The sequence below is a fragment of the Muntiacus reevesi genome, chromosome 7 (assembly GCF_963930625.1).
Source record: "Muntiacus reevesi chromosome 7, mMunRee1.1, whole genome shotgun sequence".
In the NCBI taxonomy this organism is placed as follows: Eukaryota; Metazoa; Chordata; class Mammalia; order Artiodactyla; family Cervidae; genus Muntiacus; species Muntiacus reevesi.
This window is the reverse complement of record NC_089255.1, coordinates 52,179,432-52,206,416: the sequence shown is the minus strand read 5'-3', so window position 1 is coordinate 52,206,416 and position 26,985 is coordinate 52,179,432. Positions and strand designations below refer to the sequence as shown.

Genomic DNA, 26,985 nt, shown 5'->3' with positions numbered 1-26,985 from the left:
TCCCTTTATTTTCCCTTTATTGTTTTTGGAAAGACCTCAGAATAGTTTAACTTGGTTTCCCTTGTTTGCAAGTTAAATGATACTTATTCCCCCTTTGCTTTGAATACCCCTACCTGTTATTTTCATATTCTGTGCTAATTTAGATTTATCATCCTGTTTTGTCATTTCTGTGTATCATGATTACTTTTTTTTCTAAGTTCAGTTTCCTCTTTTCTGAAGCATAGAGCATTCATTACTTTTCTTTGTGAAAATCTGAGTCTTAAATTCACCATTCTTACCTGAAAATTTTACTTTGCATTTATTATTCAAAGATAGTTTAGCTGAATATAAAACTTGAAATGGCTAGTCCCTGCACCCCACCTCCTGGCAGTTCATTAAAAGTACCATTTGGTTGTCCAAAGGTACCATTGTAATCTAGAGATATTGATAAGCCATCTGCAGTCAGCTTCTAAGATAATCATGCTAGTAGACTATTTTTCTCTCTTCTTTTTAAATGTTTGACTTGTAATTTAGAGAATATTCTTGTCTTTGAGGTTATGCAGTTTTATCCAGTGTACAGGTGTGGATTTGTTTTTTTTGATTCTGTCTGGTATTCATTTATGGAAAATTCTCAGCATTATTTCTTTTTATAAAAAGTAGTGTCTTTTGTTTTATGTCTCTTGCTGTAGTCTTCAGGTTTCAAATAATTTTTGTTTTTGGTTTATTGAGGTATACTTGATTTACAGTATTATACTAGTTTAGGTGTATAGCATAGTGATTCAAAACTTTTATAGATTTATTCCATTTAATTTTATTGTCAAATAACAGCTGTATTTCCTGTGTTGTATAGTATATCTTTGTGCGTGTGTGCTAAGTCATATCTGACTCTCTGCGACCCTATGGACTGTAGTCTGCTGGGCTCCTCTGTCCCATGGGATTCTCCAGGCAAGAATACTGGAGTGGGTTGCTCTGCCCTCCTCCGGGGGATCTTCCTCACCTAGGGATCAAACCTGTGTCTCACATTGTCTCCTGCGTTGGCTGGTGGGTTCTTTACCACTAGCTCCGCCTGAGAAGTCCATATATCCTTGTATCTTATTTATTTCATACTCAGTAGTTTGTATATCTTAATCCTTTACCACTATCATACGCCTTTCTTCTTCCCTCTTCCCATTGGTAACCATTAGTTTGTTCTCTATGTATGTGGGTCTTTTTCTGTTCTGTTATATTCATTCATTTGCTTTATTTTTTAGATTTACACATAAGCGATAACATACAGTATTTGTCTTTCTCTGTCTGACGTGTTTCACTAACCAGAATACCCTCCAAGTCCATTCATGTTGCTTTGGCAAATGGCAGAATTTCGTTTTTTTCATAACTGAACAGTATATCATTGTGTGTGTGTATGTGTTTTTATGCCACATCCTCTATCCACTCATCTGTTGATGAACATACAGGTTGCTCCCCTATCTTGGCTCTTGTGAATGCTGCTGTGAACATCGGGGTGCATGTATTGTTTCAAAGTAGTGCTTTCATTTGTGTTGGATGTATATCCAGGAGTGGAATTACTGGGTCTTATGGGAGTTAACATCTTCAGTTTTTTGAGAAACTGCCATACTGTTTTCCACAGTGGCTGCACCAATTTATATTCCCACCAACAGTGTAGGAGGGTTCCCTTTTCTCCACATTCTTGCCAACATTTGTTGTTTGTGGTCTTTTTGATAATAGCCGTTCTGACAGGTATGAGGTCATATTATAGCTTTGCTTTACATTTCTCTGATGATTAACAATGTTGTGCTTTTCATGTGCCCATTGGCCATCTGTATTCTTCTTTGGGTAAATGCCTTTTCAAGTTTTCTTCCCATTTTTTAACCAGATTATTTGTTTTGTTTTTTTCAGTATTGAGTAGTATTAGCTGTTCATATATTTTGAATATTAAACCCTTGTTAGTCGTATCATTTGCAAATATTTTCTTCCATTCAGTAGATGTTTTTTCATTTTGTCAGTGGTTTCCTTTCCTTTTTTTTTCCCTTTCAAGTTTAATTAGATCCTGTGCATGTATGTATGTATTTTATTTTCTTAGGAGACAGATGCAAAAAATATTGCTGTGATTTATGTCAAAGAATATTCTACCTATGTTTTCTTCTCAGATTTTATGGTTTGTGGTCTTACATTTAGGTCTTTAATCCATTTTGAGTTTATTTTTGTATATGGTGTGAAAAAAGTTCTTATTTTATTCTTTTAAATGTAGCAGCCCATCTTCCCAGCATGACTATTGAAAGACTGTCTTTTCTTCACTGTATATTTTTGTCTGCTTTATCACAGTTACCCATGTAAATGTAGGTTTGTTTCTGGACTCACCATTCTGCTCCATTGATCTATGTGTCTGCTTTTGTTCTAGTACCATACTGTTTCACCTGCCATAGCTTTGTAGTATGATTTGTGGATCTAACCAAGAAGAATAATAAGAATTCTACCAAACATTTAGAGAAGAGTTAATACCTATCCTTCTAAAACAAGTCCAAAAAGTTGCAGAGTGAGGAACACTTCTGAACTCATTGAATGAGGCCAGCATCATCTTGATACTAAAACTATACAAAGATATTGCAAAAAAGAAAATTATAGGCCAATGTCATTGATGAACATCAATGTAAAAATCCTCAATAAAATATTAGTAAACTGAATCCAGTAATATATTAAAAGGATCATACACTGTGATCAAGTGAGAGTTATCCTGGGGTGCATGGGTGGTTCAATATCTGGAAATCTATCAATGTGAAACACACATTAACAAAAGAAGCATAAAAATCATATGATTATCTGAATAGACCATATAATCAAATGCAAAAAAAGCATTTCACAAAACTCAACATCCATTTATGATAAAAACTCTCCTCTCAATGTATGTGTGTGTGTTAGTCGCTCAGTCATGTCCGACTCTTCGCGACCCCATGGACTGTAGCCCACCAGGCTCCTTTGTCCGTGGGATTCTCCAGTCAAGAATACTGGAGTGGGTTGCCATTTCCTTCTCCACAATGTTTATGTAGAGGGAATATATTCCAAAATAATGAAGTCCATATATAAGCTCATGGGCTTCCCAGGTAGCTCAAATGATAAAGAAACTGTCTGCAATACAGGAGACCCAGGTTCAATCCCTAGGTCGGGAAGATCCCCTGGAGAAAGCTGTGGCAACCCACCCCACCTTTCTTGCTTGGAGACTTTCATGGACGAGGAGCCTGGCAGGCTACAGTCCATGGAGTTGCAAAGAGTCGGACACGATTGAGTGACTAAGACACACGTATAAGCTCATAGCTGACATAGTACTTGGTGGTGAAAAACTAAAAGCATTTCATCTAAGATCAGGAACAAGCATTTTCGTCTAAGATCAGGATGCTCACTCTTACCACTTTAATTCAGCATAGTATTGAAAGTCCTAGCCATGGAAATCAGAGAAAAAAAAAAAAAAGGAATCTTAACTGGAAAGGAAGAAGTAAAACTGTCGTTTGCTGACAGGATACTATACATAGAAAATCCTAATGATGCCACCAGAAGGCTAGTACAGCTCATCAGTGAATTCAGTAGAGTTGCAAAATACAAAATTAATACTCATTTCCCTGGTGGCTCAGTTGGTAAAAGAATCCGCCTGCAATGCAAGAGACTGCCTGCAATGCAGGAGACCCAGGTTTGACCCCTGGGTCGAGAAGATTCCCTGGAGAAGGAAATGGCAATCCACAACAGTATCCTTGCCTGAGAAATCCCGTGGATAGAGGAGGCTGGTGGGCATAGCTCATGTGGTCACCAGACTCAGACATGACTTAGCAACTAAACCACCAGCCACCACTGTACACTAAAAGCAATCTATCAGAAATAGAAATAAAGGAAAGAAACCCATTTATAATTGCATCAAAATAATAAAATACTTAGGAATAAATCTAAGGAGGTAAAAGATCTGTACTCAGAAAACTGAAGACACTGATGAAAGAAATTCAAGACAACACAAAGAGGGTGAAAGATATATTGTATTCATAGATTAGTAGAATTAATATTGTTAAAATGACCATTACTGAAGCCAGTCTGTGGATTCACTGCAGTCCTATCCAAATACAAATGGGATTTTTTTTTAAACAGAACTAGAACAAATAACTTTAAAATTTGTATGGGTACACAAAAGATCCCTAATAGCTAGGACAATCCAGAGAAAGAACTGAACTGGATGTATCCCACTTCCTTAGATTATACTCAGCATATCTCTCTAAATTTTGGCATTTCCTCCTTTTCTGGGATTTTCTTCTGCAGTGTCTATTAGGTTGCTATAATCTATCTTTGTCTTAGTCTGTCTTTAATAGATGTTAAACTCTCTCTTGCATTTTTATCTTTTTGTTTCTCTGTACCTTTTTGTTGGTAATTTTCTCGTATCTGTCTTTTAATTCATTCATTCCCTCTTCATTCTATTGTTCAACTTATCCATTGCATTTGAGTTTTATTTACATTAACTATTTTCATTATGTAATTTCTGTTTGGCTGTTTTCCAAATTCAGTGTTTTTTTGAATATATGTTTACAATGCTTGGTTTTTGCCTAATGGTTTCTATTCTTTTTTTTCCTTTCTTATTGAAAAGTGCTATTTAAAATTCTTTCTTAGGTTGTTTTATTATCTCCATGTCTTTTGGTGCAAATTTTGTTTGTATCTGTTGATTGTCCATCCTGGAAACTTATTTCTTAATGCAATTTATTATCTTTGTGAAGGCATCTTTAGTAGAATTTGCTTTCTGAGAGAGTTGCATTTGTTCTAGATGACTAAATATTCCTAAGGGGGGTTTTGCATTTCAGTTTATTAGCTTATCAGTTTTCACTGGTTCTAAGCCAACTTTCTATATTAAAGTTTTGGCCTAGTGTCCCTATACCATCTGGGTAAGATGAACTTGGAATACACTTCTGTGTGCTCTAATTACTCATAGGAGAATCTTTTCCACACATGGCTTTAGTTTCATTTCCATTCACCTAAGGTTATGGGCGGTGTTTTTGTAGTCTGTGGTTCACAGGTGTAGCCCTTTATGACTCCCTCAAGTGCATTGGTTTCTAGCTGTTAAGCTGTTTCGGCTTCTGTTCCTGTTTACTGCTCTCACTTTGAGTTACTGCTACAATTTTAGTGCCAGGGTGTTTTCTTTGCCTGAGTATAAGTTTAGCAACATTTCCTTTATGACAGTTTATCCAGGATTTCTATGGGTTTTGGAGCAGAAGAGTAGTCTTTTGAGTTACCTCAGTCTACTGTGTTGACCAGACACCTCTCATGGTTCTTGTTAGGAAAATGTGGAAAATCAGGTAAAGGCATCTTGAATACAACTTTAAGACTGCATTAGATATTATTTCTTTTGATTAACTCATCCTAGGGTATAAAAATACTTCTTGAAACATCAGACTGCTTTTTTTCTCTGTGTGAGTGGGGGTCATCACTGGTGTGCATTACCTCTATATTACATATCTAAAAACACAAGATATCTCATTTTAAAAAGTGTTTTGCATATTTTCTTCATAAAATTTCAGAAGAGCTTACATCATCTAGAAATGTGACCTATGAATATAACTAAGTTATATGCTTTTGAAGATGTTTATTATAATGTTAACCTTTAAAACAGAGAAGGGAACTTGAACAAGCGGAACAGTTTAGTACACTATGTTGAATTCAACTCTTCAGTATATTTTATAGCCGTTTAAGGCATTAATTTTAAAACTTATATACAGGTAAATATATCCCACCTATATTGTTATGGGGGAACAATACAACATTGGGTATGTGCTTACAGATGAAAATTAAGGGAATACTAAAAATCATCTGATAATGGTGGTAGGATTACGGGCAATTTTTCCTTTCAAAACAGTTTCCTTCAGTGGCATTGGTATTCTTACAGTCTTAATGGAACCAAATAATATTCCTGTTCTTTGCTAGATTCCAGATAGATGGAAGAAAGAGAAATGGCAGGTGGAGGTCAAAGGAATTGCTTGTATTTCTGATGAAGCTTATACTGAAGTATATAACTGAGTGAGCCCCCTCAGAATCCCAAGAACAGGAAGAGTGAAACTGAGTTGAACCCACCCAGTTTATTCTTTCCAAATAAATCATTCTACTTTAAGTAAGGGCAATGTTAGTTGCACTTGTAATGAAATATTTTTACTACTATATGGAGAGGCTAATATTTACACCATTTGAATTTCAGCCACAAAGAAGAAGGAATCATGGGGATTTGGAAATAATCTTTCTAATAGTTATGTTAATTTTTAAGTAAAAATGTCATGTGTATGTTTTGGCATTTGTTGACTTCACTGAAGTGTAGTTATTGAAATTCAGTTTCTTTAGCTTTGTGTTACAGTCTTCAGTGTATCACAGCTATTAAATTATTTTCTGCTTTTAGACGTTTAAATGCAGAATTAGAGGCAAAAACAGCTGATCTGGTTCGACAAGCTGAGGAAGTAATAGTAAGTAAATGTACAATTATTAGTATTTCCATGTCAGTGCTTGTTTTTTTGCTTTTTAATTTGATGTATAGCATACATACAAAAAGTGCCAAAGCATAAATTTTCAGTTCAGTGAATTATTATAAATTGAAAATCAATATGTGCATAGGTATGTGTATATATGCATATATATGTTTTTGAGAAGCACACATTTTCTAAAAGCTACTGAAAAAGTGTTTTCCATTTTGATATTCCAATCATCTAATTAATAGCTACCTTAATATTTAATAATATTTCCTACTATTTTAAGATTAATGTTTGTGAGTAGCTATATTGAATTAGTACTAGTAATTCAGTAAGGATACGGTTTCTGGACAAAAGTTGAATAAAGAATAATGATTATCACTAATGCTCAGATGGTAATCTGTTTCTTAAACTCTGCAGTTAGATGTAACTCAAATTCTTAGGCCTAGTCCATAATCAGATTTATAGTCAGGATGTGGTGAAGCTATATTACTAGACAATATAAGGATATTTGCCCCATTCTGACTACCAAATTGGCTATTCCTTCTTTAAATGTCCCACCCTAAGCATCAGCTTTCCCATTATTAATGGTAGGATAAGTAGTATTCCTTAGAGGAATAAACATCCTAATTGATAGGCTATAGTAGTATTCCTTAGAGCTGCTTTCAAACTTGTTTCATTTTTTGTTTTAATTCAGCTATAATTCTCTTTCATTTAAACCCCATCCCCATCTCACTTTAGAGTTGATGGGGTCACTGAAGAATAGGTAATATTTTAATGCCTTAGACAGAACCTTCATTATTTGTTAGTATAGGAACATAACATTTCAGGTAATAGATGTAGATAATGGTTATAGATTTGTTAGTTGCATTTGTAATTAAATATTTTATTTAAAAATAAATACTTTATCACATCTTTTGTTTGTGTCTGTTCTGAAGAGCCAGAAAATAATTTGAACAAAGAAACCCCACATTATAGTAGAATGAGGGATTCATTATGTGTTCTGATCAAATCCATTAGTCCTCTGACTAATTGCCATATTGAATTTTTGTTTTCTTACTTTCATACTGATACATAATCTTCAAAAGCTTTCAATCTTATTGCTTCATTTTTAGCATTTTAATTTCTGTCTGGTCATCATAACATTGAAGTTTGTCTGATTTGAGACAAATTTTTTGTATTCATTAAATGAATTTATGTTTTCATTTCTTGCGAACCTTACTTCTTTTGCATGTTACACAAGATGGAAGCCCTAATATAGTTGGGAAGAAGTCAGCTAAGATCATTTAGAGGTATTAACATTCTTACAATTTTCCCTTAGAGTGACTTTCCTAACCAAGAATGAATGAAAGATGAAACTACATTGTTACAGACCTTATTTTGATACCATAGCTTTGAGAATTGTGTGCTTTGATTTTATAGAAATTGTGGACAATTCTGAAATGATTAATGATCAGAAAGGCACTTGAATATATCCTAGTTTTGTGAGTTTTTTTCTTTATGACTTACTTTTGTTTTATTTAGAGAGATCAGCAAGAAGTACGATCTAAGTCTGTTTCAGCACAAATTAAATCATATGAAGACAAAGATGATTACAGCTTTAGGTAAGTGACTTATATTCTCAAACACCTTAAAAATATTTTTTTACCGGGTAGATGCTTTACTTTTTTTTTAAATTGAGGTATAATTGACATACAATGTTATATTAGTTTTAGGTATACAGCATGATTCAGTATTTATATGTATTGTGAAATGATCACCACAATGAGTCTACTTAATATCTATTACCGTACATAATTACAGAATCTTTTTTCCTTGTAATGAGAACCTTTTTTTAAAAAAAATATTTATTTTATTGAAGTATAGTTGATTTACAGTGTTTCAAGTGCACAGCAAGATGATTCGGTTTTACAAATATACATATTATTTTTGAAATTATTGTCCATCATAGGTTATCACAGGATATTGACTATAGTTCCCTATGCTCTACAGTAAACCTTTGTTGCTTGTTGCATATCTGTTTTTTAATTATAAATCTAGCATTCTATTCAACGAAGTTAAACAAGTGGAATCAAAATGTCATAAAATTTTTAGTTAGGCAAAAATTCGTAAGTTTTCCAAAATACATATATTATCGTATTTATATATATGTATACAAAAGCTTTTCTACTACACTTGATAGCATGAGAAAGAACATAAAAAAAAAAAAAGAGATGGAGATATTGGAAAACATAAACTAAATGAAATGGGAGCACTGAATATGAAATAGAAATAGTGAAACAAACTAGATAAAAGTAAAAGATCATCAGATAGTCCAGTTGTTTTTAAACATGACTACTCATTAGAAACATATCTGGAGCTCTGGAGAAAAAAAGCAATACCTGAGCATTTTTTTTTCCCCAAAAAAGTTTCAAGATAATTCTGAAATGCATCTGGATTTTATAAAGTGATTACAGGTTTTTCTGTTAGATCCTAGTTTTGGTGATACAGAGTTCTATTATTTTTCTGTTGACCAATCATGATACATTGGTACTAAATGAGTAATAGTTACATAATCACAATGGTAAAATATGTTTATCAGTTTTCACAATCAATGGCCAGACAAAAAATAAAAGATAATTACAATTGCAAGCCATAATGAGAATATGATTAACTTAACAGTATAAAATAATTACATACAACTTAAGTGTTTGGGTGTTTGTTAAGCAGACTGATGTGGTAAGTGGGTAGAAGTATGTACATGCACGTGTTTTCATCTGCCCAGCCAGTCTGTGTCTTTTGGTTGGTGCATTTAATCATTACATTTAAGGTAATGATTGATATGTATGATCCTGTTACTGTTTTCTTAATTGTTTTGGATTTATTTTCTGTAGGTCTTTTCCTTCTCTTGTGTTTCCTGCCTAGAGAAGTTACTTTAGCATCTGTTGTAAAGCTGGTTTTATGGTGCTGAATTCTTTTCACCTTTGCTTGTCTGGAAAGCTACTGATTTCTCCGTCAAATCTGAAGAAGAGTCTTACTGGGTAGAGTATCCTTGGTTGTAGGTTCTTCCCTTTCGTCACTTTAAACATACCATGCCCTTCCCTTCTGGCTTGCAGAATTTCTGTTGAGAAATCAGCTGATAGCCTGATGGGAGTTTCCTTGTCTGTTATTGTTGTTTTTCTGTTGTTGCTTTTAATATTTTATCTTTGTCTTTAATTTTTGTCAGTTTGATTACTGTTTGTCTCAGTGTGTTACTCCTTGGGTTTATCCTGCTTGGGACTCACTGTGCTTCCTGGACTTGGTTGACTAGTTCCTTTCCCATATTAAGGCAAATTTTCAGCTGTTATCTCTTCAGATATTTTCTCATGTCCTTTCTGTCTCTCTTCTGCTCCTGGGACCCCTCTAATGCGAATGTTGGTGCATTTAATGTTGTCCCAGAGGTCTGTTAGGCTGTCTTCATTTGTTTTCATCCTTTTTTCTATGTTCTGTTCTGTGGCAGTGATTTCCACCATTCTGTCCTCCAGGTCATTTATCTGTTCTTCTGCTTCAGTTACTCTGCTAGGGATTCCTTCTAGTGTATTATTCATCTCTGTTCTTTAGGTCTTTGGTAAACATTTCTTGCATCTTCTCAATCTTTGCCTCCATTCTTTTCCTGAGATCCTGGATCGTCTTCACTATTATTATTCTGAGTTCTTTTTCTGGAGGTTGCCTCTCTCTACTTCATTTAATTTTGGGGGAGGGGGGTTTATCTTGTCCCTTCATCTGGGATGTAACTTTATGCTTTTTCATCATGATTAACTGTAATATGGTTTTTGTTTTAGTGAGACAGTGCTTCATCTTGCTTCTGTCTGTCCTCTGATGGATGGGGCTAAGAGGCTTGTGTAAGCTTCTTGATGGGAGGGACTGGTGATGGGAAAAACTGGGTCTTGTTTTGGTGGGCAGGGCCTTGCTCAGTAAAGCTTTAATCCAGTTATCTACTGATGGGTGTGGTTGCATCCCTCCCTGGTGGTTGTTTGGCCTGACCCAGCCCTGGGGTCTGTGGGCTCTGTGGTTGGGTTAATGGTGAACTCCAAGAGGGTTTACACCAAGGGGCACCTTCCAGTGCCCCCGTCCTGTGATGAGCCACTGCCGACTACACCTCCATAGGAGGCCCTCCAACACCAGCAGGTAGTTTTGGTTCAGTCTCCTGTGGGTCACTGCTCCTTTCCTCTGGGTCTTTGTGCATGTAAAATTTTGTTTGTGCCCTCCAAGACTGGAATCTCTGTTTCTCCCAGTCCTCCTGAAGTCCTATAATCAAAACCCGGTGGCCCTCACAGCAGATTTCCTGGGGATTCCCAGTCCCTTTGTCGGATCCCCGGGACGCCTAATGTGGGGTTCAGAACCTTGACACCAATGCGAACACTTCTTTGATATTTTTGTTCTTAAGTCTATGGGTCACCCACCCAGCGGGGGTATAGGATTTGGTTTCATTGTGATTGCACCCCTCCTTCTGTCTCACTGTGGCTTCTTCTTTGTCTTTGGAGATAGGCTATCTTTTTTTTCGGTGGGTTCCAGCATGCTCCTGTTGGTGATTACTGAACAGCTAGCTACAGTTTTGGTGTTCTTGCAGGAGGAGACAAATGCATGTCCTTCTGCACAGCCATCTTGAACCATTCTTCTGTGATGAGAACCTTTACGATCTACCTTTTATTTTTAGCAGCATTCTAGTATATAATGCAGTATTATTAAGTATAGTCTCCATACTGAACATTACGTCCTGTGACTTATCTGTTTTATAATTGGTAGTTTGTACCCTTTGACTCCTTTCACCCATTTCACCTACTCCTCACCAGCCAGCCTCTAGCAACTACCTTTTGTTTGTTTGCATTTAGATTCTCCATATAAGTGAGATCACTGTGTAGTTTTCTTTTTCTGACTTATTTCACTTAGTGTAATGCCTTCAAGTCCATTCATGTTGTCACAAATTGCAAGATTTTATTCTCTTTTATGGCCAAATAATATTTATATATATATATATATAATTTATAGAATATTTTAGTATTTGCATATATGTAATATCAGAGAGAGAACATGCACATTTTCTTTGCTTGTTCATTCCTCGATGGACATTTAGGTTGTTTTCATATCTAGGTTATTATAAATACTGTTGGAATGAACATGGAGGTGTTTATATGTAAAAAAAAAAAAAAAAAAATATATATATATATATATATATATATATAGTGTCCTTATTTTCTTTGCATAAATACCCAGAAGTTAGATTGCTGGGTCATATGATAGTTCTATGTTTAATTTTTGAGGAACTTTTATACTGCTTTCCAAAGTGAATGTACCAAATTATGTTCCTGACAACAGTGTTCAAGGTTTCCCTTTTCTCCACAGTCTTGCCAGCATTTGTTATCTCTTATCTTCTTGATAATAGCTATTCTTACAGGTATAATATCTCACTGAAGTTTTGATTTATATTTCCCTGATGGTTAGTGATATTGAGTATCTTTGCATGCATCTGTTGGCAATTATATGTCTTCTTTAGAAACTGTCTATTCACATCTTTTGCCCATTTTTAAATCAGTTTGTTGGGTTATTTTATTTGAGTTTAATGAGATTTTTAAAATGTATTTTTGATAGTAACCATTTGCCAGATACATGATTTGCAAATAGTTTCTCCTATTTAGTAAATTACCTTTCATTTTGTTGATTTTTTAAAAAATTTTGCTGTGCAAAAACTTTTCAGTTTGATACAGTCCCATTGGTGTATTATTGCTTTTGTTGCCTTTGCATTTGGTGTCAAATCCAAAAAATAATCACTAAGACAAGTCTCGAGGAGCTAACCACCCATGTTTTTCTTCTAGGAGTTTTATGGTTTTAGGTTTTCCATTCAGATGTTTAATCCATTTGAGTTTATTTTTTGTGTATGGTATAAGATAGTGGTCCATTTTCATTTTTTTATATGTGACTGTCCATTTTTCCTGACACTGTTTATTGAAGAAACTACTATTTTCCCATTGTATACCCTTGGCTCCTTTGTCATAAATTGATTGAGCAAGTTCATTTCTGGGCTCTGTAGTCTGTTCCATTGATCTATGTGTCAGTTTTATGCAAATATCATACTGTTTTATTACTGTAGCTTTGTATAATAGCTTGAAATCTGGGATAACACCATTTTTACTGGATAGTGTATGTGGATCTGTTTATAATATCTGTTTATAACATGTATGTAATTATGGGAAATCTATAATTTGAAGAATAATGTAAGTTATAAAAATACTAATAATTGGGGGCTTATACCAGTCAGATACAATGTAAACCTTTTACCTCATTTATTTCATTTAATTCTCAAAGTGTTATTTTGAAATCAGTGTTACTGTCCTCATTTTAAAAATGAGGAAACTGCAAAACAAAATAAATGAGAAAACTACAGCTTAAAGTAGTTTGGAAGCTTATCTAGGACCCACAGATGGATGGATTTCCCTGAGATCCACACTACAGTTGATAAGATTTCTAAACCTGTCTTCATGAACTGTACCTTTTTTCTTTTAAAATTGCATGTGAAATTAGGTAAAAATAAATAAATTAATAGATATAAGGTATATTAGATCTTTTTCCCCCCTAGATTTCATATGAACTTGTAGTTCAGTTCAGTCGCTTAGTCGTGTCCGACTTTTTGTGACCCCATGTTTCGCAGCACACCAGGCCTCCCTGTCCATCACAAACTCCTGGAGTTTACTCAAAGTCATGCCCATCGAGTTGGTGATGCCATCCAGCCATCTCATCCTCTGTCATCCCCTTTTCCTCCTGCCCCCAATCCCTCCCAGCATCAGGGTCTTTTCCAATGAGTCAGCTCTTCACATCAGGTGGCCAAAGTATTGGAGTTTCAGCTTCAGCATCAGTCCTTCCAATGAACACCCAGGACTGATCTCCTTTAGGATGGACTGGTTGGATCTCCTTGCAGTCCAAAGGACTCTCAAGAGTCTTCTCCAACACCATAGTTCAAAAGCATCAATTTTTCAGCACTCAGCTTTCTTCACAGTCCAACTCTCACATCCATACATGACCACTGAAAAAACCATAGCCTTGACCAGATGGACCTCTGTTGGCAAAGTAATGTCTCTGCTTTTTAATATGCTATCTAGGTTGGTCATAACTTTCCTTCCAAGGAGTAAGCGTCTTTTAATTTCATGACTGCACTCACCATCTGCAGTGAGTTTTAGATATGTCTAAAGAAATTAGGGAACAAAAAAAATATTTATGAATAAACTGGGTGGCAGTGTGGAACATTGGGAAAAAAAGGGCCCTCTCTCCCTCTCTGCTACTTTGAGTGTGTTAAGCCACTGAGATTTTGGGGTTAATATCGTAGCCTACCTTAACTAGTAAAGCAATTGGTACTGAGTCAGGTGCTGTATAACAAATATTCTAAAAGTGTGGTTTTCACTTAGTTGTTAGGCAGTACCAGCAAAGACACTGATTTTGGAGGCTGGAAAGATAAGAGTGCTGTTAAATAGTGGCAGTGAATTTAGTAAAACTTGTCACGTTTTATAAATTGCAAGGTTGAACGAATGTCTGATGAACCAGTGTTCTTAAGGAAGAGGTTGGAAAACACAGTATTATAGTATGTGCTCTTATTATTAGCTGTATTGACACTGTATTATGAGAAAGATAAGTTTAGGAAAGAATTGGCTGTTTCGTAAGTAGAAGTGAAAGGGAATATGGAAATTTTAGGAATTATAGGTCTTGTAATGTTCAAAAAGTCACCTGCTTCTAATTTTGATGAGGTCTGTTTTTTTGTTTTTCTTTTACTCCTTGTGTTTTAGGAGTTATATCACAGAGTCCATTGCTCAATCCAAGGTCATTAAGATCTACTATCTTTTCTCCTAAGAAAGTTGTATCATTTTGTCTCTTACACTTAGGTCTCTGATCCGTTTCGGGTTAATGTTTTTTTACATGGTTAGTGTTTTTTACATGGTGTGAGATAAGGGTCAGCTTTCATTCTAGTTCCTCTGTTGAATGGTCTTGGCATCTTTGTAAAAATCACCTGGCTGGAGACATACAAAATGGCTTTATTTTTGGACTCTCGGTTCTGTTCCATTGATCTGTGTATCAGTTCTTACGCCAGTACTACACTGTCGTGATCACCCTTAACTTTGGAGAGTTAACTGCTTTTAGACCTAAGAAATTATGAGATAAAATTGAAGAAATGTTTAAGGGATAAAAGTCTATTAAATATTAAAGCTCATCTTTGTGGCAAAGATCAGACTTAAAATGATAAAAAATTTTTATCACAACTATTGATAGAAGTTGCCAGTGGATTAAGGTTTTTTTGGGGCAAGGATCATTTTAAATTATACCTAGTGAACTTATCCATTTGGATAAAATGTCTCAGAGTAAAGATCTAACTAAAGGTAGTAGTCCCCTTATAGAAGCTTGACAACCTCAAAGCAACCTATTTTTAAACTGAGTTTGGGGGAAGAGGTGGGAGGAAGGGAGAGAGAGAGGAGTTCAGGGTAAAGAAGTAGTCTTAAAGAGTTATGAGTGTGTGGTAATGGCACATGTAACTGACTGGAATCAAATGGGTAAGAAACTTTTGAGAGAGTTATCAGCAAAAGAACATTAAGAATGATGGACTAAAACTGCTTGTGATTGTTTAAATCTTAGAATAGCTGTGAGATCTCCCAGTCTTCTAAGAAGCAGACAATGAGAGTTGCACAGAGAGAGTTTAATGTTTAAACACCTTAAAGGCCTTGGAAACAGCAAAGCAGTATTACTTAAGTGGCAGTATATTTGGCTCATATTTGAAATATTGGGACCTTATTCATTTAGTCAAGAATAATTATTGCATACAGTCCAGCAAGCAGTTCCCCTCTAGCTATATACCCAAGAAAAATGAAGACATATGTCCAAGCAAAAACCTGCATACAAACTTTTATTGCCATTTTATTCATAATTGCCAAAACTGGGAACAACTCAAACATCCATCAAGTGGTGAATGGATAAACAAATTATGGTATATCCATGTAATTGAGTCTTAATTAGCAATTAAAGGCAATGCACTGCTGATAACAGCAACAACATGGATGCTGAGTGAAAGAAGATAGACTGAAAAATGTATATGCTGTATGATTTCATTTATTTGACATTCTGAAAAAGGTAAAACTATAGGGACAGAAATTGAATTAGTGGTTATGTGGGACTTGGGAAAGGAATTAACTACAACGGGGCTCAAGGGAACTTTTTGGGATGATGGAAATGTTCTTTATCTTGGTTGTGGTGATGGTTACATGACATATAATTTTGTAAAATTTATAGAAATGTACACCTAAAAAGGTATATTTTACCATATGTAAATTTTATTTCAGTACGTCTAAAAAAAATAATAATGAACACTATTAGTGCCAAAAATAAATTAGGTCAAAATAAATTTTGAACAAATTAATGTATTGGTGATATACTGAGATGAGTAAACAGACTAAGTTCTGCTCCCAAGGAGTTAATGCCTAGTGTATTAAATGAACATACTTTTAATATGTTTTTGAAATTAAAATTTTTTTCCATAAAAATATCTTTATATCTTCATTTGATTATACATTTCTGTGTGTGTATATATAATATATAACATGAAACTACATATCCATATTGTACATAATGCTTTCTGATATTTTATGGAAGATAGTGTTTGTTACCAAAATTCCAAAATTTAAGTTACCATTAAGTACAGTTTTTATCCAGTAAATAAAAAAGATTGAATTGATGTTAACAGCTGCTAATCTCTGGTTTCTGTTGAAACAAGTGAGAGACTGATTTTACAAGCATGAAAATAAATCTGTTGTTTTTCTTTCACTAAATTTTCCTAAAGTGCAAAGTGGTGATGACACCTCTGCTTACCTAGATCAGGTGGCCATTTTTTTTAATGCTAGTGTTTGAACAGATGGCCTTTGCCATGTGAAACATGGCACTTGATGGTTGGAAATTACTAAAGATGGGAGGTAATTCTGTGAAGAGACAAATATGTTTCAGCTTGGAACAGTGATAATTGAATTAAATTATTGTAGTCAGACAGTATTTATTGTAATAGGTCTTCAACATCCAGGGTTACTTTCCCTGTGTGAATATGGTAGGGAAACCAGACCTCAGTTTCCTGACAGTATAGTGTGCCTATCCTTCAGTCTGCTGGAAGTAAGGTTTACCAAACAAGTTATTTTAATCACATTACACACAAACCTTCCAAGAAGCTTACCAAAATAATCTGAATACTGTGGAAATTATCTTTCATGGAAATACACTCTGCTAAAGTAGTGTATAGTACTCAAGTAGTACTAAAGTACTCTGCTAAAGTAGTAGCACTCTGCTAAACCTGAGGGAGACAGATAACTGTTAAATGTCTTTTGGTCCTTATGAATGTGTATATGGTAGGTGGGCAGGGAGAAATGGAAGATGTAGAAAAATGTAAGGAAATGGCAAATACTGATTTAAAATAAGAATGATTTAAAGGGATCACTTAATTTTGTATAGAATTTGGAAACTGAGACTTCCTTGGTGGTCCAGTGGCTAAGACTCCATGCTCCCAATGCAGGGGATCAGGCTTGGATCCTTGGTGGAGGAATTAGATCCCTCATGAGCTGCATGTCACGCCTAAGACCCGGCACAGCCAAATAAATAAAATTTGGAAGCATTTTCATGTCATATATGAGAATTATTCTTTGGTCTCTAATTTTAAGATATTTTGAAATCCTTCCCCCCCCCTTTCCAGAGCAATTTCTAGTTCTTTAAGAGGTTATATTTAATATCTATCTTAAGTATATCTTTGTGTTTAGCACTGAACAAAAAGTACAGCTATTAGATGGCTGTAGGTGGCATCCGGTAGAAAGTAATTTTGTTTGTATGTTCTCTACTTTGGTTAGGAGTCCTCCGAACACATGGAGGGTTTTTGTTTTTTTTTAATAGCAGTGATAGATACTGAAGTGGCTGGTTTTTAGAAATATTAATACATGCGTTGGGGATGATCTAGAAAATTGGTCATGGGTAGACAGACTTTTTCTGTAAAGAGCCAGATAGTAAATATTTTTAGGTTTGTGGGCTATACAGTCACTGTAGTGTGAAAGCAGCCAAGGACAGTGTGTACATAAATGGATGTGGGTAACCAAGCCTGTGGGCCATAGTTTGCAGACTCCAACAAACATTATGTGTTTTAAGCCAAAAACTTTGTACAAATGTATTTTAGATATATTTATTTATACATTTAACAAATATTTAGTGCCAATTTAAGAGCTTATGTGCCAGGTGCTATGCCAAGGACTAGGCATAGAGCAGTGAACAAGGCAGAAGTATGATTGCTACCCTCATGGAGTTCATAATATAGTGGGGAAAAACACCCTGATCAAGTTTTTACGTTTTTAAATGTGTGAGACAAACAATAACATTGAGGGACTTTACAATATAAAGCCCTGTGGTGAATCATTTTGTAAAATAGATGATTCCTGTGTGAAGCCAATATTACTCATTGTGATTTCAGTTCATTAAAATATGTGCTACATTTTCCTACAAAAAATTTGGCACTTATAGTGTTTCTTCTCAAAGACAAAATTATTTGACCAAAGCACTTTTCTTGTTTGTGACACTCACTCAAAGTAAATTAACATGTGTATAATTAGAATTATAGCAAAGTCTACTTGATAGTTTTATATATTTTCCTTTCAGATAGAATTGCTATTGAATTTTATTATGTCTCAGTTTAGTACCATCTACTGTTGATATGTGATGTTTATTTTTTATCTGTAGACGTCCATTGTCTGAAGGGACAGTTCATTTACATTCAGAAACTAAGGTATGAACTTAAACTTTTTGTGAATGTGATTACAGTCTGTAGAATTTAGGTTGACTTTTAGTGTTTTTCTTATACAAAACAGTATGACTCTGTAGAAATAGATTACTAGCCTTGATATTTAAAAGATATATGTTTATGAAATATTGCTCATAAAATAAATTGAATCCTTTTTTGTCTCATAATTTCACTGAACAGTTTGAAGATACATTAATTTTTAGTTTTCTCTCTGAAGCCCCAACTTCTTAAATGGACTATCTGAAAAAGAAAAGAATTTATAAACAGTGAAGGTGATTTGGGAGGTTTATCCATTTGTTTAAATATTTACAGTGTGTAGAGATCACTATTCCAGGTGCTGGGCATACTGGGATGTACAGATTCCATCCATGGGGATCTTAGACCCAGGGAATAGTATACATGGAGACGTGTCTGAACAAGAATTGATGAGGAGAATTAAATTCTATAAATCAGAACATCCAGTTGAACATTCTGCTAACTACCTGAATATCTTCAGATCTTTGGGACTCATTTTCTTATCTTTAAATCTCTTGGTTCTAGTAATAACTAGGTCTTTTCTAGCTATACAGTTCTGGATTCCTTAAAATACAGTTTGATTAATTCTGTGAAAATAGGAATTCTGTGTAGCAAACTAGTGATTCTGTGTATTATGTAATTGCCTTCCTAGGCAACTGATGAGAATGTAATTAATTAATCAGTCATTTAAATTCTTTTCCTTTAGCCAAAGACCAAAAATGTTGATCCCATAAACAAAGTTCAAAACAAACTACACTCTGCAAGTAAAGGAAAGAAATCAAATTCAAGGTATACAACAGTTTTTTAAAATATTATTTTCTTTTTTTTAGTTTCATAATTTACAGTATCATTCTTCTTAACTAGTAAGTTTTGTTTCTCTGGATCTTTTTATACTCTAAAAGATACAAAATTACACTCTGTATTTTTCTCCACATTTAGTAATTTAAAGCCTCTTCTAATCAGAAATATCTGATTAGATAAGCAAAAATGCCACATGTCAAAAATTTTAACTGTTATTTTTAGCTAGTTACTTAGATCAGAAACTAGAACCTAGATGTCTTTTTCTGCCTAGTTCTCTCAAATAAACTGAATAGTCTTACACTTTTTGAACACCATGCATTATTGTGTATATTGAGACACAAAATGATTTTGGCATGCTCTCAATAAAACTACAGTATAGTTATAATTTACATTCTATTGTTTTGGGTGAAAAAAATTTTCAAGACTATTTTTAGTACTTTAAGCACTAAAAGGAGACCCAAGAGATTCTTTAGAATAGTAGACCTTCTTGAAAAGGAGTCTCACACCTGCAGTGGATTATGCCAACCAGCTTCTAATTCACAGTAAATTATTAAATTTATATGTCTGTTGCTTACTTAAACTGATAATTGCAGTATAATTCTGGAAAAATCTTTGTTAACCCTTGTGTCTTTTTGTTGTTCAGTCGCTAAGTCATGTCCGACTACAACCCCATGGACTGCAGCTTGCCAGGCTTCCCTGTCATTCACTATCTCCCAGAATTTGCTCAAACTCATGTCCATCGAGTCAGTAATGCCATTCAACCATTTCATCTTCTGTCACCCCCTTCTTGCCCTCAATCTTTCCTAGCATTAGGGTCCTTTCCAATGAGTTGACTCTCTACATCAGGTGGCCAAAGTACTGGAGCTTCAGCTTCAGCATCAGTCATTTCAGTGAATATTCAGGATTGATTTAGGATTGACTGGTTTGATCTCCTTGATGTCCAAGGGACTCTTCCAGCACCGCAGTTTGAAAGCATCAATTCTTTGGTGCTCACTCAGGCTTCTTTTTTTTTTTTTTTTTCCACTCAGGCTTCTTTATGGTTCAACTCTCACAGCCATACATGACTACTGGAAAAAACATAGCTTTGACTAATGTTTTTGCTTTTTAATATGCTGTCTAGGTATGTCATAGCTTTTCTTCCAAGGAGCAAGCATCTTTTCATTTCATGGCTGCCGTCACTGTCCACAGTGATTTTGGAGCCCAGTAAAATGAAGTCTGATACTGTTTCCACTTTTCCCCCATCTATTTGCCATGAGGTGATTGGACCTGATGTCATGATCTTAGTTTTTTGAATGTTGAGTTTTAAGCCAGCTTTTTTACTCTCCTCTTTCACCTTCACCAAGAAAAGCCAAGTAAAGTTTTTGTTTTTTGAATACAAGAGACCAGATACACAGGGTGAAAGGATAAGGAGGAAAAAAATCTAAAATTGATAGAAGAAAAGAGAACATATGCTGCATACATAAGCACATACATAACTGGAAAGGGTTATCTTACTTTCAGACTTCAGGTTTACATTTTAAATAAAAGGTTCTTTTCCCAAAAGAATTGTAAAGCCTTTGCTTATGTGTTAAAAGTGAGTTAGGCTTTAAAGTTAAAAGTAAGGCTTTCAGAAAAAGACTAAATGAATTAGTGCTGGCCCATTCCTCAATGCCTTTGATAGTGACTTTTATTTCGTATTTCTCCCCTTATTTAAAATTAAAAAAAAACACAACTTTTTGGTAGATTTTGATCCTGCTTATAATGTTTCTTTAGGTGGAAAATATGTGGAGTGTGAGCTAAGAACTCTTTACTCTGCAATTGTTTCTCAAAAGATGTTATTCAGTGTTTGCAGACTTATGACTAGAGTGATATCAAATTGTACAGTTCTTTCCCAGCAGCATGTAAAATTAAAAGCCGTAGTCTGGATTTGACCTGGGAGGCCAAGTTCAGTACTCTTAGTTTTGGTGTTCAGTTGAGAGTGCTGACCTAAAACAAATAATTCTTTAGTAAAAAATATGTTTGTTTGGAATCAGCAGAGAATTGCACTTTGGGATCTGTCACCATGGCGAGCTACATGCAGGTCCCTGCACAGCAAAGCAAGGGTGACTCTGAGGGGGAAGAGGAAGCTGGGAGGGCTGTAGGGAAGAAAGGCTTTCATCAGCTGAGCCGTAGCTGGAAAGGAAGTGGAGTCTTTCTTTATACTCGGGCTTTGCTGTTGTCGCGTGGTGTGAGAGTTCCCCCTCCTGGTCTCCTGACTGTTTAATTGAGGTTTCTGTTTATTTTTTTACGTTGTCAATGTCTTGAATAACTGGCATCATAAAGCCTTCTCCAGCTCTGTGATTGTCATAAAGATTAAAAGTCTACTAAATCTCTTGTATAGTCCTTGAAAGTATCAATTGTAGATATCATGATAAACTTAAAATTTATAATAATAATTTTGATCTGCTTTTTTACTTGAATAAAGGTCATATCTGGGAATCATATCTACTTTTTATATTACACACACACACACACACACATATATATTTCTTTTTTTAGTGTAAAATTGAAATACTGTCATGTGCCGACTGCCAATGATGTTGCCATTCCAGAGGATTTCTCAGACTTTTCTCTTGCAAAAACAATTAGCAAGATTGAAGGGCAACTAGAGGAAGAAGGCTTACCTGATTATATAAATGATGATATTTTTTCTGGTGTTAGTGAAGATATTGGAACAGGTAGGTTTTTTGTTTGTTCTTCTATCACAATTGCTTAAAAAACATTGAGAACAATTTTTCTTGTATTTAGAAAATGTATTATGTTTTGCATTTGTTTGATAGATGAAATAAAATTGCTTTTGAGTCAGTAATTGTTAAAAATGGATGATGGGTAAGCAGAGTTTCACTGAACCAGTCTCACTACTTTTATATATGTTTGATATTTTCCATTATAAAAAGTAAAAATAAAAAGAACTATCTAGGATTAGTTTCATTGACCTTTTTTCAACTAAAATTATATGCCCCATAGCTTATTACTAAAACATTGAAATATTTTTTTAAATGTTTCTTTGAATTCATTTGATGTTACTGAATTCTCTTTATTGTGTATTAAATCAACATATGTTAAAAGATAAATGAATTATTGATTAGCATCAGGTAAAATAATGAATTTTCTAATGAACATTATTTTCTTTCTTATAAACTCATTCTCTGCATACCAGTAGAAAAATACTTAGTCTAAGTCATCAAAAACATTGTTAGTTACCGGTAGTGCCTCTAAAATTGCTAAATTTATGAGGAGCCACCTATTCTATTGTACATAAAAAACAATACAGTTGAGTTTATGTGAACATAGTTAATGTTGAATTGTAATTAACCAGGTTCAGGCAAACTGCTTAGTCCCTCTGTAATAGCAATGTCTTCACTTGAAAATTTAGCAGTTTGTATTAATATTAGATGATCATGAAGTTTTGCTTAATATTCTGATTCTGTGAAAATCTCATTGATTTACATGTGTAATGATTATTATGCAGCTGCTGCTAGTTAGTCATAAATGAGGAATAATCCATTTATGCATTTGTTACGTTTACTGACCTATCCAAGCTTTCTGAGGCTATTCGTTAAGAGTGAAGGTAAAAAATAAAAGAGTGAAGGCAAGTGAAGGAAAAAATTACCTTCATGCCTCAAGATGCCTTCAAGGACGCAGTGGTCAGATATTGGCTGTTCCTCAGTTAACAGTCACTCGTGGTCTAGTTAGAGAGTTCCTCTGCCCGGGTATAAGAACCGGCATAAACCACCTTAAAGTTCTGCTTTGTTTCTTATTGCTTAATGACCTCTCCGCCACTTTTGCATCCTCCTCTTTTCACAGTCTTTGACCAAGGTGTCTCCCCTTTTAGGGAGTTCTTGCCTATTCCGCATGATTGCCTAGAATGTCTGGGTTATGTGCGGAAGGAAGCAATAAAAAAGTAGTAGCACAAAACTTTGTAAGATTGCTTTGTAAGTCTAAAGTTGTGTAAATGTACAAAATGTAAGTAAGTGTACAAAGCACTGCTTTATAAGACTAAAGTTGGAGCGGGATGAGAGGGGAGGTTCATGCTGTGTACCTCCAGAGACAGCACTCAGCTCCTTGATGATACTGCTGAGGTTAGAGTTGGGGAGAGAAAGAGATGGATTGTTTCCCTTCTGTCCTCTGCTAACCTGGAGGCTAGAAGGAGAGTTGAGACTGGAGAAATCTAGGTATGGCTACAGCCAAACATAGTTCATCAGCTCCATGTAATGCTGGGGACACTTTATAAGAAGAGCTTTGAAGCAGGAAGTATGTGTGGAGATGTGTGTGCTGTGGAGTTTGTCCTAATGATCTTTCAGAGACTGAATATTAAGATTGTTTACTCAAGATAAGCTTCATGAAGGCAAAGCTTGTCTTACAATATCTGTATTATGCCTGGAATATAGTAAAGACTTAATGTATATCTTTTTAATTACTGATTGGATGAATTATGAGTGAGTTCCAAGTTCATTTTTCACTTTATGTATTTTATATGCCTAAAAACTGCAAAGGTTTACCGATATTATTGAATAAAGAACTTTTGCTAGCAATGAAATACTAAAAGTAGATCTTAATTAGGGATTTGTGGGGAAAAAAGCTTCAGCAGTAAGGTATTTGTGTACTTTTCTGCTTCTCAGACACAAACACTACATGTTAACTTAGGTGAAATTGGGATGTGCATTGCAGTCGGTGGCATTTTATGATTGCAGTAGTTGGGACTGAAGTTGAGTTTTGCTAGAAAGGATTTGTGTTTGTTTCTGCCAAACACTTTGGGAGCATTATTGACCTGAAACCACTTTAAATGCTGCTTGAGTTGTTTTGAATGACCTGGGTAAGTATGAATTCAGTCTGTAAACTACTGGCTTTTAGTTCCGATTCTCAGGAAAGGTTTTTTATTTTTCCCCCCCTTTCTTTACTCTTTTTATATTGAGATATACACAGTTCCTTTTACACCTGGGTAGATTTTTCATTTGCCTCCACATTAGGGATTGTGTCTTTAGTGTTTTCTTCCGTGTTTCCTAAAAGGGATCTCCTATTAGACTCTTCATCTTGAGCACTTTTTTCCTTCATAAAATAATAGTCTGTTTTACAATTGATGGCATCTTAGATTCAGTGAAAAACAATATATATTATTATTGATGCAGAAGCACAGATTAGATTTCTGAAGGCCAAACTCCGTGTTATGCAGGAAGAATTGGATAATGTTGTCTGTGAATGCAATAAAAAGGTAAGTTTTTAAAACCTTTCAGAATAAATGCTTTTATATTCAAAGGCATTTTAGGAGCAGTTTTTAATTTTATTTTAAAAATAGCTTCACTGAAGTATAATCCACAGTTAACTTTTACATTCAAAAATTGTGTATAAATACTGAACTTTGTTCTGAGATGTTGCGTTTTCAGAGCTGAAGAATTTTATGTCTGTTAGCAATTAGAATGCTCTGTATTAGACTGAGATATGTAAGCTGTTAATATTAAACAGAAATAAAACATCTGGCTTCCATTTTTGAGGCTGAAAATGGAATGTAATTTATTTTTCTTTATAAAATGAGTATAAATATCTCATCAAAGATCATATAATGGAATATTACTCAGCCATAAAAAGGAACACATTTGAGTCAGTCCTAATGAGATGGGTGAACTTGGAGCTTACTATACGGAATGAAGTAAGTCAGAAAGAGATAAGTAAATATTGTATATTAATGTACTAGAAAGATAATATTGATAACCTATTTGCAGGGCAGCAATGGAGATGCAGACATAGAGAACAGACTTGTGGACACAGTGTGGGAAGGAGAGGGAGGGGATGAATTGAAAGAGTAACATTGAAACATATACATTACCACGTGTAAAATAGATAGCCAGTTTGTTGTATGATGCAGGGATCTGAAACCCAGATGCTCTGTTGTAACCACCAAAAGGTCTAGGATGGGATGGGGGGTGGGAAGGAGTTTCAAGAGAGAGGGGACATATGTATACCAATGACTGATTCATGTTGATGTATAGCAGGAACTAACACATTATTATAAAGCAATTATTCTCCAATTAAAAATAAATTACATATTTTAAAATAAAAAGATCATATGAAGCTACTTTATGTTTTCAGCTTTATGAATTTTATTTTTGCTTAATGTTTTGATACAAAATCTTGTGTGTTTCTCCATATAATCTATAATTTCATAACTGTATAGGAGGATGAAATTCAGGATTTAAAGTCTCAACTGAAAAATTTTGAAGAAGATTGTGTGAGACAGCAGCGGACAATTAATTTGCAGCAATCTCAAACAGAAAAGTTTAAAACTCTTTTTGAAGAAGCAAACAAAAAATGTGATGGATTACAGCAACAGTTGTCTTCAGTAGAAAGGGTAATAGTTTTTCTATTTTTTCCTAATCTAATGCCAAAGATGCACAAAAACACAAAAGTCACATGTTTGCTTAGATACCACTTTTCATGGTTCAGTTATTTTGTTAGTGTTTCCTAAAACCTCTTCCCCCGTTATTAGAACAGTGTTTTTTAGTAGCATTACTGAAAGATAATTCACATACAATACATGTTACCCTTTAAAGTATACAATTTGGTGGCTTTCAGAGTATTCACAGAGTCGTGCAGCTGTCACCACTGTCAAGTTTGGGACATTTTCATCACCTGGAAAGTCGCTCTGTACCCTTTATCCATAGTACCTCAACCCACTTCCCATCCCCTCCAGCTCTAGGCAGCTTCTCACTTATTTTCTGTCTCGATAGACTGGCCTATTCTGGACATTTCTGGACAGGTAGACTCATACAGTATGTGATACTTCAGAACCAACATTTTTTGCTTAATGTTTTTTTCGTCTACATTGTAGCATGTTAGGACTCCATTGCTTTTTATAGAGTAATATTCCTTGTAATAGAGTATATGGATATAATATATTTTATTTATCTGTTTATCAGTTGATGGACATTTGAGTTATTTCTGTTTTGGAACTGTTTTGGATAATGCTGTACTATGAACACCCATATACAAGTTTTTGTGTGGATATATGTTTTTGTTTTTCTTGGGTATATGCCTAGGAGCGGAATTACTGGATTTATGTTTTGTCTGTTTGTTTTTTATTTTTTTTATTTTTGACTATGCTGTATCTTCATTGCTGCATGCAGGCTTTCTTTAGTTGCAGCGAGCGGGGGCTACTCTTTGTTGTGGTGTGCAGGCTTCTCATTGAGGTGGTTTCTCTTGTTGCGGAACACAGGCCCTAGCCCCGTGGGCTTCAGTAGTTGTGGCAAGCAGTCTTCTGATTTCTAGAGAACAGGCTCAGTAGTTGTGGCTCACAGGCCTAGCTGCTCCACAGCATGTGGGATTCTCTCAGACCAGGGATTGAACCTGAGTCTCCTGAACTGGCAGGTGGATTCCCAACCACTGGACCACCAGGGAGGTCACAGTCTTATGTTTAGCTTTTTGAGGAACTTCAGACTGTTTTCCAAATCACCTATACCATTTTTACATTTCTACCAGCAGTGTATAAGGGTTCCAGTTTCACCACATCCTACAAGTACGTGTTACATTGGGAATACCAATCCCCTGTGAATACTGAGGGGTGACTGTATACTGTTCTATGAGTTTTGACAAGGGCATTGTCAGATAACCATAGCCAAAACTGAGTTATATCCCCCAAAATTTCTCTGTGAATTTAGTCCTCTCCCTACTCCCAACCTTAGACAACCACTCATCTGTTTTTGATTCTTATATTTTGGCCTTTTCTAGAATGTCATATAAATAGAATTACATAGTAACCTTTGAGTCTGATTTTTTAACTTAGCATAATGCATTTCTGATTCATCCATGTTATAATCTGTCCTTTTTTATTATTGATTGTAACATAGAATGAATATATACCACATTTTATTTGTCTATTCATCTGGGAAGAAA

At 34.9% G+C, this 26,985-nt stretch overlaps 1 protein-coding gene across 4 annotated transcripts in view; it reads left to right on the top strand.

Annotated features, from left to right (window-relative positions):
* TEX9 (testis expressed 9) overlaps positions 1 to 26,985 on the top strand; it is a 297,677-nt gene that overhangs the window by 221,551 nt on the left and 49,141 nt on the right. For all 4 annotated transcript variants that reach the window (XM_065941921.1, XM_065941918.1, XM_065941920.1 and 1 more), the window contains 7 exons: positions 6,386 to 6,449; positions 7,977 to 8,056; positions 18,204 to 18,249; positions 18,986 to 19,068; positions 21,598 to 21,776; positions 24,228 to 24,310; positions 25,271 to 25,444. In XM_065941921.1, the coding sequence (XP_065797993.1) occupies positions 6,386 to 6,449; positions 7,977 to 8,056; positions 18,204 to 18,249; positions 18,986 to 19,068; positions 21,598 to 21,776; positions 24,228 to 24,310; positions 25,271 to 25,444 (709 nt within the window). The remainder of the gene's footprint in view (positions 1 to 6,385; positions 6,450 to 7,976; positions 8,057 to 18,203; positions 18,250 to 18,985; positions 19,069 to 21,597; positions 21,777 to 24,227; positions 24,311 to 25,270; positions 25,445 to 26,985) is intronic.